The 12,476-nt window shown below is 40.0% G+C and overlaps 2 protein-coding genes across 3 annotated transcripts; both read right to left on the bottom strand.

The window, feature by feature from the left end:
- Positions 1-642: 642 nt before the first annotated feature.
- Positions 643-998, bottom strand: RB195_012715 (uncharacterized protein; the record flags this gene model as incomplete). Its single annotated transcript, XM_064202217.1, has 2 exons — positions 643-789; positions 876-998. 2 exons carry the CDS (start codon positions 996-998, stop codon positions 643-645), a joined length of 270 nt encoding a protein of 89 aa, XP_064058098.1.
- Positions 999-4,915: 3,917 nt separating this feature from the next.
- RB195_012714 (uncharacterized protein) lies at positions 4,916-12,454 on the bottom strand (the record flags this gene model as incomplete). 2 transcript variants are annotated; one of them, XM_064202216.1, is made up of 20 exons in its annotated part: positions 4,916-4,993; positions 5,416-5,502; positions 5,581-5,716; positions 6,045-6,187; positions 6,266-6,408; positions 6,507-6,607; positions 6,663-6,753; positions 7,424-7,527; positions 7,587-7,708; positions 8,184-8,336; positions 8,969-9,106; positions 9,461-9,554; positions 10,149-10,249; positions 11,065-11,130; positions 11,192-11,345; positions 11,410-11,539; positions 11,604-11,723; positions 12,067-12,195; positions 12,248-12,250; positions 12,424-12,454. In XM_064202216.1, 20 exons carry the CDS (start codon positions 12,452-12,454, stop codon positions 4,916-4,918), a joined length of 2,124 nt encoding a protein of 707 aa, XP_064058096.1. The 2 variants fall into 2 exon arrangements, with proteins under 2 accessions (XP_064058096.1, XP_064058097.1); XM_064202215.1 differs by lacking the exons at positions 12,248-12,250; positions 12,424-12,454 and having other exon boundaries at positions 12,067-12,190.
- Between the last annotated feature and the right edge of the window lie 22 nt (positions 12,455-12,476).

Here is a 12,476-nt window from a genome sequence, read left to right as displayed (position 1 = left end):
TTCGTGAAGCTTAAACAAAGAGAATGAAAGTAAGCTAGTGAATTAATAAATAGTAAAATAAAAGTGAATAAACGTAGGAGTTTCCTTTTGTTTTTCAGGAAACAAATCTTATTCATTGATTACATGGATGTGATCCATAAAAAGTTCATGTAGATTTCCTCTTGAGAGATCAAACACCCTGTTTCTATCACTCCCTACAAGGATAAGTGTGAAAAGACCAAAAAAATTTCGCCCCGTTGCTAAATTTCCTAAACGTTACGTTTTCTAATTTATTGAGATATTATTACTATTATTATTACTATTACTACTATTATCACTATTATTATTACAACTATTATTACTATTATTATTATTACTATTGTTATTATCATTATTACTATTATTACTACTAATTAGAAGCTTGAAAGAAAGCGATTAAAGAAAATTGAGCACTGCGAAAGAGAAGAACAAATGAGTCATAATGGAGGAAATATTCTTCGTCTACATATGTTAAAGATATTCATTGCTCCTGTGGTGCCGTTTCTAGACTCACGATGAGGAAAAAAAACTAAGATAGTGGCTCAGCGTGGCCTTTTATTCCATCATCCAGGTACTGGAGGAAAACCACTGCAATCGCTCCACAGTCCACCACGAAAACTCGCCTTATATTTGTTTTGACCATGACACATCCAACTGACTCCCTGTTCCAACCGTTTTCGGAATATGACTCATACATTCCGTGTTAGCGTAGGGATTCTCATATACTGTGTGAATTGTGGCCATATCGACTGTGTCCTGGGCTTCTATCTCCTGAAAACGCTTCCAATCAATTCAGCGATGGTAAAACTTCTGCGGCGGGTGTGGCACAGTAGGTTAGAGGTACATTATAGCCACACCGTCGATGGTTCGAAACCACCCTGGTCCAATCCAAGCCTTTCATCCCTCCGAGGTCGATAAATTGGTGCCAGACCTGTCTGGGAGGATAAAAACACTTCGGCTGGCTCTAGCAGCTTGGTCATCGGCTGGCTCTAGCAAGTCATTGTATAGGCCAACAGGTGAGGGCATAGGGCTGGCGCGCTCCAATCGAACTACTTATAGAAGGTAGACGTCGGAACGCCCGAAGCCGTATCTTCCGGGCCGTTTTTTTACGGCAATTGGGAAGGAATGGACGGAATCACACCCCTCTCCATAATCTACGATCCCGTATACGAATACTCCACCTGAAATCCGTACCACCTCAGATTCGTGGGGTGATGCCTCTAACGATCGCGAACTGCAGTAAAATGCGTTAGTGCATCCCAAGTGGATTGAGCGACTTCACTTTTTAAACTTCCGTAGTCGCTTCAAACAAACAGGTTCCACTTTGTCCATTCTGGAACAAAAAGTGGGTGTGTGTGTGTGTGGGCTGCTTTAGTCCAAAAGAGCAAAAGCACAAGGAACAATCGAGTGGTTTTCTTGCTACGAACAGCGGTGACTAGAAGTTTTCTACTCACTCCGGAGGAGTGTTGGATTTAGGATAGTGTTAAGTAGGGCAAGACTGCAAAGCACAGTGGAATCGTAAACGGATTATGATGCCTACCTACACCTGTACCTGTAGTGTGGTCAAAACGACATGAAGCACGGCGCAATTACGCAAGCGGCTACGTTCGAAGTGGCGGCAGCGATTGGAATCGAGGTGGGACCATCGCAAACCGAAGCACACGGGTGATGCTAGCTAAGGTCCCACCACGACCCCAACTTCTACGCTTCGCCGCGTCGCTTCAAGCGCCACTTACGCAGCCGTGCTGCTTCTTGTCGTTTTGACTCCTACTCCTGTCGTGCGCTTGCATAGGAAGATACGGTTGAAGACCTAATGGTCTGTAAGATCATATGCGACACTACTGATCAAGAGAAGAAGGCGAAGCCCGCTGAAAGCCTCCTATAACAACGAAAGACGAGCGTTCGTCGGAACACGCGGACGCAGAGAAGTTCGTGTCATCGGGACGGTGTCGCGAGTGCGTCATAAAAGCCGGAGTTATTTTTTTTTCAAACAAATGATGTCCTAAGTCAGAAATGTTGAGGAAATGTGAGTCACGCTTGTTCTGATGACATTTAGAGTAGTTTTGACAACTTCTGGTTAACTCCGACGTTGAAATATTCTCAGGTACTGGATTAGATAGGAGGAAGGCTAGCTCTCTGTCGAGGATACGTTAAAATACGTGTGTATCCATATGAAAGACGGACAAAACGAATAGAAAAATACTATCGCGCAGCCATGTGGCGAAAGACCGACGTCAGCACACTGGTGACAAGTATGTGACTGAGTGCACTATAGAAATCAAGGAAAAAGAATGTCACACCAATCAAGTTTGCAGCCTGGAACCGTTTCGGGCAGAAGGAAATCATCGTCCGAAAACTCTACACATTACCAAATGTCGAATTTAGTGATTTCGAAGGCATGACACACAGAATCTGACACAATCGCTCAGAGATAAGAGGTCAGTTTCGCTTTGAACGGTTCTTCGATCGACTGCATTGTAGCATTAAAACAAAATTCCCGGATGACTGCATTACTCACGGTTGAAAGCGTAGTCTTTCCAGAATTTTCTACGTATAAGTACTAACAGAATTCAGCACAGAGAACATAAAAGATCTCACGTTCACGAATAGAAAGCTCTAGACTCTGTCCCGGAAATTGATCCACTTGTAACTGGACTTGGACGCAAAAAAAAAACAGAAAGAGATTGAAATATCTTGAAAATTTCAGACTCGACAATATAAATGACAATAGGGTAAGATCATTTTCCCCTGTGCTACGGCTCTGCGATTCACATTCCACACAATGAAGCCTCAGGTCATATCCCGTGCCCCTAATGATGCCTTAAAGGCAGTGAATCACGATTTTGACGTGCAGCGAAACATATTCACTCTCATGAAACACTCAACTTTCTTTAAACGTCGTTAAAAACGGTGTAGAAAAGGGCGTTCTTCCCTACGAAATCAGTTGCAACGCGCCACTCTTGTGTACGCGTCGCATTCAGTGCGACGCGTACCGAAGATCAATAATGACTTCTCACTGGACTATTCAAGTGAAACAAATGAAAATGTTGCTAATGGGATGGGAACGTGTACATAGAAACGCGTTCTGAAGCATCTCATATCAAATAAAGCAGTTCCCACGCTGTATTTCACGCCTACATGTGATCTACAATCTTTCCACAGAGGTGATCTTACAAAAAAAAAAAAATTGGAATAATATTGGACAGCTATGTAAACTATAGAAGCAATGGTGCGAAAACGAAACGGTTTCTAACGAACACTACCGGAAAAAAAAAACCAGCACGACTATATAAGAAAGGAGAGTCGTATGACTTTTGACAATCGTCCTGAAATCTGATTACTGTCTACAGGTACAAGCTCTTCATAAGTGATCCTCAACAGGATTGAAAGAAGACAATGTTAGTTGAAGGGGAGTCATGTCAGTGGAGATGGTTTCAAGAACAATTCAGAACTATTGACCACATAGGTCTAAGAACTGTTCAAAGTACGTGCAAAACACAAGATGTCGCCTTGTGTCCCACCCACCCTCTCAAAAAAAAAAAAATTTCGAATTAGTTGGGAGAAACGATCATGGAAGTCTTCGATAACGAAAACGTAAAGTAAACAAAAAACGAAAACGTAAAAGCACTTTCTATAATATGCTGGATTGTTTTGTAGTTGTGTAACCTCACTACTAGATCATCACTAAAAAATCCTTTAAAAAAATCATCATCAAGATGAAGAGAGTTCCAGGAAAAAAAAACAATCCAATAAAAAATATACAAAATACCATCTAATTCCACAAAATATTCGATGCTACTCTTACACTCTTCTTGGCAAGAATCTCGCGAAACGAAAAGAAAAACTGAGAAAAACACAGTCGGCTCTTTGATAAGGAAACCCCCTACCACTTTCCCAAATGTCCTTTTATCAACAAATTCGCGACGTCAGTACCAAATTTTACCAAATTTGCCACCTTCGTTTCGCAATGGAACGAATCTTATGCGACATAGATCACACCCAATGTGCTGAAGATACGGAATGTTGAATGAATTTCTCCAGGAGGAGGTGCGCTTTACCTTGTTGTGTCCCTGCTTAAATCTTAAGTTCATAGCTAAGGAAGAATCTGTCACAAAACAGAACACTAAACCGAGGGCATATGGTTGCCGTTTCCGCTAATTTCGGGGAAATAAGGAAAATGCAACGTTGAGAAGATTGCTCTACGAAAATTGAAAGAATATAAATTAAACAAGTAAGATGAAGTAGTATGCATGAGTATAACAGTGGGACAGAGGTCACGAATGAAGCCAGACACTACTCGAGCGCGGGAAGTCATGAAAAATACGAAAACTTTGTCGATAATAGACGCAACCTAACTTTCGTCTCACTTGTGAGAACAAGCTCTAACAAAAAATAACAAAGAAAAATATGTCAACTAGCAAAAATAGCGCCATAGTGAGAAGTGGAGCTAGCACGAGAAAATACGCGATCTCTGGGCCACGACCAGGCGCTAGCTGGGAAGATCGCACGAGTAGTAGGGGGCTGGATCGATAAAACTGAGTGGAGCCAGTAACGAGAACTGAACAGCTGTGCTGCACATAGCAAATGAAGAAAAAGTAGGGGAATTTAAACTGATCCTCTAGCACAAAGAGATCAAGTTAAACGTTTGAAGATATTCCAGACTAGTATCATCAATTTATCCAACAAACACCAATGCGAACAACTTATCATTATCAAAATAGACATATATTGGAAGCTAGAGAAGGATCGAGCAGAGAGCATAACGAGCATTATATTAGATCAAACTAACATACCAGTAATTCAACTCAACAAAATGACTCCTTACTTTCAGACTATGTCAACAAGATTGGCCAATTCTAGAAAGAAAGACCAAGAAAATTTTAACAACTGTTTTAATTCATGAAGTCGAGGTATCATCGTCGACTACTTCGCTCATACGTTCTTCGCGGGTTTTTCTGCGATTCAGTTTCCATATCTGCAACGACGGCACATTTCTTCTAGAATCCATCACATAATGAACTTTTACGAGTTTAAGTATAATAAGCAAAAGATGTAAGTAAAACATAACAATGGTGCAGAAGTAAAATTTTTTGCGACGCTGGCATGTTTACAATAACTAAACGTAGACATAAGCATAGGAGCCGCTTTTTTTTCTCTCTGTTTTTTTGAAAAACTATATAAAGAGGGAAGCAAAATAATTACTGGCTGCATGTCAACAGAGCAGATGATTCTATAAAGTCTAAATCTTAAAGTCTAAACAATTATGAATAAATTTAATTTTTATAAATTAAATTTGACAAGTCTATAAAATCTAAATATTAAACTACCATTATAACAGTCCTTGAAACAAATCCTCTTCTGTAATAATATAATTTCAAGGATGTTTGAAGAATATACCTGTATGTAAGACTCTGCAAGCACTATCATTTGCGGAAGAATCTCTTTCACATGTAAATCCTCAAGTTCGAACCATTTTCGCGATCCCTTAAAAAGAATGAACTATAGCGGATGAAAAATGTCAAGGTCTGGGGAAGTACCACCATAAACCTTAAACCAACGTACCACATGAACAAGTTGTATACGATAGGTACCAGAGTCAGGTTTTCCATCATGTACGATGTTAGCAACAAGATCGTACGTAGTGTATTTATGCTCGCGCCGAGTGTCTTCGGATAAGCAATCAAAAAGATCCACATTGCTGCAATGATGATTTGGTGTTTTGAAAAAAAAAACCGACAAATCTCGGTACCACACCAATAATACGAAATAATAGATCAATTAAGGGAAAAAAGACATCGACAATCATTCTAATTGGTGACTACATGGAATCACAGAAATCCTTCTCTTGCTTACTCTAACAACTAACTACCGGAGATCAAATGACTTGATAATCCTGAAGAGTCCAGAATTTAAAACCTTAGGCAAGAGAAAGATAACCAACTATACAGAAGTCTAGACGAATCGATGAGATTAGGGATTCAGTTATTCTTATATTCGAAAACGAATACTCGATGCATGCAACTCACCTGATAGGAAAATTGACAATTGTTGGATTCTTCTCAACGAACCACTGATTTTTGTGAAACCTTTTGTACGTAATGATGAGATATTCGGGTAGGCGAAGAAGTTCAAACCTCTTCATAATGTTTTCATTGTATGTTTTATATTCCTGGAAATTTGGTAATTTAACATAATGCTTTCGAAATGAACATGAAAAGGAGGAAGAAATTATCCAGTAAAAAATCACCTTTTCAGTTGTTCCATTGAATTTCTGCAGGAGAGCTGTTAAAGGAACTTGAGGAATAATGTTTTGCATTTGTTCGTCACGGTATAAAGGAGCAGGAGGCAGGTCTAGCGCAAGGTAAAGGAAAGGCAACTCTTTTGCACTTTCTGAAAAGTAGGTCTCAGAATATCACGTTCCAAAGAAGGGTAGAGATCCTATGAACAGAGAAAAGTTGATCCAATTATGCTACTACTCGTGGACTGACCATTGTATTCAGGCAGCTGGAGCAGTTGTTGTCGCTGACATTCAGTCGCTTCAGCTGGTATTACCTTCCTTGAGTATTGTCGCATACGACCGCGAAATATTCTAAGAAAAAATAAAGGTTTCTTTTTCAATTTAGCAAAACACATGATCTCCTCACTTGTATATGATTGAAGAAGATGATTTCTGTGTCCCATTCAGCGCGATATGCAAGGTATTCAAGAGGAAACTCATGAACTCAGCAGCATCACCTCAAAAAAGATCCGTTACAACAGTCTTCTTCACTGCGTGAAATTATATAAAATCGTCGTAAACACCGTTCTATTTGCTTCAAACATCAACGGTGCTCCTCTACAGTGCGTAAGTTCTGAAGATGTAGAGGCGATTGGCCGTTTTCGGCATTTGTTTTGGCTATACACCCAGGCCTTCAGGCCATCGCTCAGGCCAATCCAGTGGAACCCTTCTAGAAGGCTTCGTTCTTCAAGTTCATTTCCCGACCCAGGTATATGTAGTTACTGCATTGGGATATGTTCGTTGCGATGAACGTTAATGAGCTGTGCAAGATCGCTTATTTACTAGAATAGAATGATCACACTGTGTAATAAAGGGCTTATTCTATTACGTGAAATGTGTGAAGGTGAATATGCGTGTAATGAAATATCGAAAAGCAGTGAGACGGGTCACATGACGTCGAAGTAGTTGGAGCCAGAAACCAGTAAAATAGGGTGAAGCAGAAAAAAAAAACAACGTCGAGTTGCTGCGGCGAACCCCGAAAGCAGCAAAATAGGGTGGGACCGGCCAGAGTCGTCAAGTTTGTGAGCCGATATCAGGAAGCTGTGATCATAATGAATCCCCACCTCTGAGCTTGTCGGTTCCAACAAAACCTAGCGAAGTTAAGAAGTGACACCTCATTTATCTTACCTTGTTTAATGAATTGGAACTTTTTATCGGAGCAAGAGACTGTTGCTTGGAGCATTTCGTGAGGCGACACGTGAGTTCGGAAAGCTTTTGGATTCCACAACTTTCTGCAAGCAGTTTCTCGAGACAAAGCGAAAATTTGATGCTCAATGACACTCAACAGTACCTAATCAGTTCTCCAAATCTTTTCGGAAGAAGACTAAGCTTGTCTCCTGGTGGTCGCTTAATTGACTCGTAATTTTCCTCCCGGAGAAAGTAATCACGTAAAGGAGTTACGTGAGAAAGTGCCTAAATGGTAGGATCACTAAGGATGTGTATCTGTATCTTCAAAACACCACTATTTTCTTTATATTTTTAGCAGCGTTGTATGAAAATATTAAATTAATTTCCTGAGCACCACTCATCATCCATCTAATCATTGAAACACGTTCAATTTTCTTTAAAAACAAATCCAGAAACAATCCGGAGAGATTTTTGATCTAGACGTTACCAGGATGAAGACATGAAGACGTTGTATAATTTACATTGTTGCTACAAGAGTGAACGAAAAGGTTAAAAAAAGCTACTATTTCTCTTAACCAACAACTTCGGTTGGATTGGTAGAAAACGTTAAAATTATGATAATGTCGCGAACCCTACACGACTCTGGCTATTTTCCCGTGTTACATATATAGGAAACTTCATGCTGAAACTATCCATCAATCTCTTATTGCCACACCTCTCCAATTTCTGTCCAAAAAAATGTAAAGAAGAGTAGACTCACGTGAAGTACGACATTGCAGTAGTCATTAGCTTTGATGTTGTTCAGACCAACCACACCGGGAAAGTAGGTAGAATCATCATAGGCTCTTGCCATTCTATGTTGTCGATCCAGACCAGCTATCAACTCTTTCGTATACGTCGGTTTCAACACGTACTAGAAACGATTCACATAAGTTTTGTATGATACACAGTATGAGCCTTGTATCTCGCTGACACCAAGGAGCCGTTACTCGACTTTCCACAAGCTGCAGGAACTGCACGCAATGCTGTGAGCTGATTTCCAGGCCAACGTTTTCTTTTTTTCAGAGCCCGAAATAGAATGACAGTGTAGAGGATGCAGAACCGTTCCGAACAATTTATGATTCTGGCAACTCCATAACAGTACAGAACAAGCTCACACTTGTTTCGCTTGTCTTTGGAGACTTTAGAATCAACTTATACTAAGGAGTCGTTAGAAAGGATCAAGAAACTATAAAAACTGTGGAATTGAGATTTGGTTGTGCTTCCTCAAGACTTTCGACTGGTTTCAAAATTATGCCCTTCCACATTTTAAAAGCTTTTCAACAAGAAAATGAATAAAATACAATATGTTCAAGCGCAAGATTTCTATTGACCATAACATAAAACAGACGTTTTCATGTGTCAGTTTTACGCAGAACGCAAACAAACTTATGATGAAAGACATTAAAAGCAAGTAAGGAACGAGGCTGTTGATGGGTGCAATACGGAAGAAAAAATTAAAGAAAATGATATTACAGAAGATTTTAGAAAGATACCGGAGTATACCTTAATGTCTTCTAGAGAGGGATCATCAACTTCATAATTATCCGGCAAGCAATAAAATTTGAGAGTGTGAAGGTTGAGGAAAACTCGATGATCAGTGTCCAAGGAGTGAGTGTAGGCATGAGTGTTTGTCCCACGACCCTAAAAATTCACTTTCAGGTAATTAGTCACCTAATTATATTCTACTACAAATCTAATTATATTTAGCTACAAATGATAAACGAAAAAGAAAATTGGAGATCGCTATTTCATGAAAAAAATGGCAAAGAAAAAGCTTTAAAACTGATGTTTGAACAGCTGATATTAAAAAAACTGCATTATTGCGGATTACTCCCAAGGACTTGCCGACACTGTTCTAACATCCTGATACTGCTTTTCCAGACAAGATGCTCAATGAGCGGCGGACACCGCAACTCAACAAGGATATTCCGCAGCTATTAAACTTTTCTCATGAGAGAGACTCAATAAAAAAAATAGAAATAATAGAAACATTACCTGAAAGTATTTTCCACAAACCATACAAGCATAAACGTTGAGGTGTGATAGCGACACTGAGCACAACTTCTCAAAGTCGAAATCCAGGACCTTCCTGAACAATTTCTGTCAACTACCGCGATAACTCAACAGCAAAATATGTTAACCACTGATTTCTTCAAATGCTAAACACAAAGAATATAGAAACCCTTAAGTCGTTAAAAGACGTTTTACATTCTTATTTATGAACAATGAAAAAGAGTGGAGAAGTTGTAGCAAATAAAAATACGTTAAAAGTCTTACTTTCGCCTTTTCACATCACTATTTCTCAGAATCAGCTCAATTCTAGTACGATGGTTTTCAGTAAAAGAGACGAGCGATTCTATGTAAAAAAAAGTGCTCGAAATTTCACTATATCCTCACGCGGATTTCGAAATTTTGCGGCTCCTCACTGTATGCCGCCCATTGTTGTTGAACGTTGTTTCGTTCACGGACGCTCACGTGCAGGAACGCTCCGCTCGCAAATTTGCATCCGCCGTCTTCGTACGGCTGAGTGGTCGTTATAAGCTTCTAGTTAAATTAAAAAACATTTTTGGTTACTGCACTAAGTCATCACTCAACTACGAAACCACTTGCAAAATTCCCTTTATAGATTCAGCTACAATTCTGAATAAAACGGAATCCTTCTGCCAACATGCAGACAGCATACCTATCTATAGTATCCAGGTAAGGACATGCTCTGGAGTTATGACCCTGATCGCGATCTCGCACCGACGAAGAAGGCTCAGTTATCTCGGCGTCTTCTTTTGCCTTAATGAATAAAATAGAAGAAAGGGTAGTTAATAGGAAAAGGCAGATGAAAAACAGATCTCCACATTTTTTTTAATAGAAAATAGAAAAAGGTACGGCATAAAGTGTCGTTGAGGAGCACTCAGTGGCGCCCTTTCCCGAAGATCTAACTTAGTTTTTTCTCCTAGTAACTTAAGTTTACATGTCATAGATCCTCTAAGACTAATGCATAGGCCTTAGGGCTCCGATTGATTTGATTATTTACTTCGAGAAATAAGGGCGCCACTGAGTGCACCCCCTCCCCCAACGACATTATACCCGAAGGTACGATCTGTGTAGTCGTATTTGGACACTTTTTATCTCTGTATACAGGTATAATGGACAATACAATATCATGAGAGTACTATCTTTATGTCATAATTTCATCATAGGCTTCCTTGTTCTATTTGATTTTGTTAGTCTACACTGTAAATTCTCATTGATATGATTATTTGTGAAGCTTGAATATGGTGGGCCAAAACGACATGAAGTTCGGGGCAGGTGCGTAAGCGGCTGCGCTTGAAGCGGTGCGTCGGAGCGTAGCTGTTAGGATGGAGGGGGACTCTTGTTAGCACTCCTCCATCCCAACCGCTAGCTTCACCGCCCCCCTTCGAGAGTAGCCGCTTGCGGAACTGTACCCTGCTTCAGGTCGTTTTAACCAGGTGCACAGAAGGTGATAACAAGTATGTACTGCGTTCCTAAAAACAAATGAGCAGGATCAACGCAAGGATCTTTCACATGCAATTTTTTTTAATATTCTAAGGGGAACTGTCATTACCAATAGATAAAATTCTTACCAACTGCTCGATGAGGCGCATTCTTTCTAATTCCCTTGCCGTTGGCTCACGAGCTGGTTCCACGACCTGAAGTAATTGAGAAGTACACAAGGATAACAACAACACTTGTGCTAATTTGGCATCTCACCTCCCCTTCTTCAAGTGCATCAGCCTTAGAATTATTTTCAGTATTAGACACTCTTTCTTTTCTAGAATTCTCTTTATAGTTATCGTATTTCTCGTCCTTTTTCCTATTTTTGCTCTTGTCTTTGCCACTTCTTCGCCGTTTCACATCGGGTGACCTAGACCACAATACTTGAAGGAATGAGGACAAAAAAGGAACAAAATCTCTAGAAGCGTCCTCACCTAGACCGAGACCTTGACTTTTCCCTACGCGACTTTCTATCCCTTTCCCGCTTTTTCTCGCGCTCCTTTTCTTTGTCTGATTTCCCTCTTTTCTCCTCATCATCCTTTTTTTCCTTCTCCTTAGTATTTTCTGAAGAGATGCATTTGTTAGACGTTGGACGTTAGGAACAAATTACCAACGAAATAAAACCTACTACGACTGTCTTCGGGTTTGGATTCACTTTCCTTTTCATCATCTGTTGATTTTTTCCTCTCAGAATCATGCTGGCCGTTATTACTCTTAGCTTTCTTCGACGGAGGTGAAGGAGACTTCTCTATAAAGTGCACTGTTCAAAATTTAGAGCTGTATGCAAAGTCCACTCAACATAAATGGTGAAATATCATAAATTCGAAAGAAGACTCCAAGAGAAATAGGACAATACTGTCACTAATAAATAGTAGTAATAATAACATAAAAAGGTTCAAAAGAAAAACAAATTAGACGGTAATCGCTTCGAATGCGTTTTTCTACAACCATACATAACGATTCACACCTTACAAGGAAGAAAAAGGAGATTGATCGCAATCGGATTCAGCATCTTCAGTGTGAAAAAAATTCTGACAAAACAACCTACCAAAAGAAATGAGAGAAAAACGAGAGTACATACGAGAACTCACCGGACTCATTCGATCTTTCGCGTTTGAGTTTGAGCTCCTCCTGATTTGAATTCTTCGCAATCACCTCCCCTTCAGTGCCATTACGCACATCGTCCACGTCCTGACTAGCCTCGTCGTCACTCATACCACCTACATTTTAACGTTTAAAACAGTGCAAATCACAAAGTAAAGGAACATCAACCTTCTTATTTGACGTTGACGTATTTGATGCAAAGCAAATCTGGACGGAGGGCAATTCCGGGTGCGCCTTTCTGCGGCTCTGGCGCGAAAGATCCAAATTCGAATTTCTTTTTCGTACGAAATGCGCGCGAGTTCTGTTGTGGTGATCCTACTTGCCTTCAACAGTGGAGTTCTGACTTTTCAGAACTTCTGCTTCTGTAATTTCCATCACTGCTTTTCCTCCTTGGGAA

This window comes from Necator americanus, chromosome V, assembly GCF_031761385.1.
Source record: "Necator americanus strain Aroian chromosome V, whole genome shotgun sequence".
Taxonomy (NCBI): Eukaryota; Metazoa; Nematoda; class Chromadorea; order Rhabditida; family Ancylostomatidae; genus Necator; species Necator americanus.
This window is presented reverse-complemented; position numbering and strand designations above follow the sequence as displayed.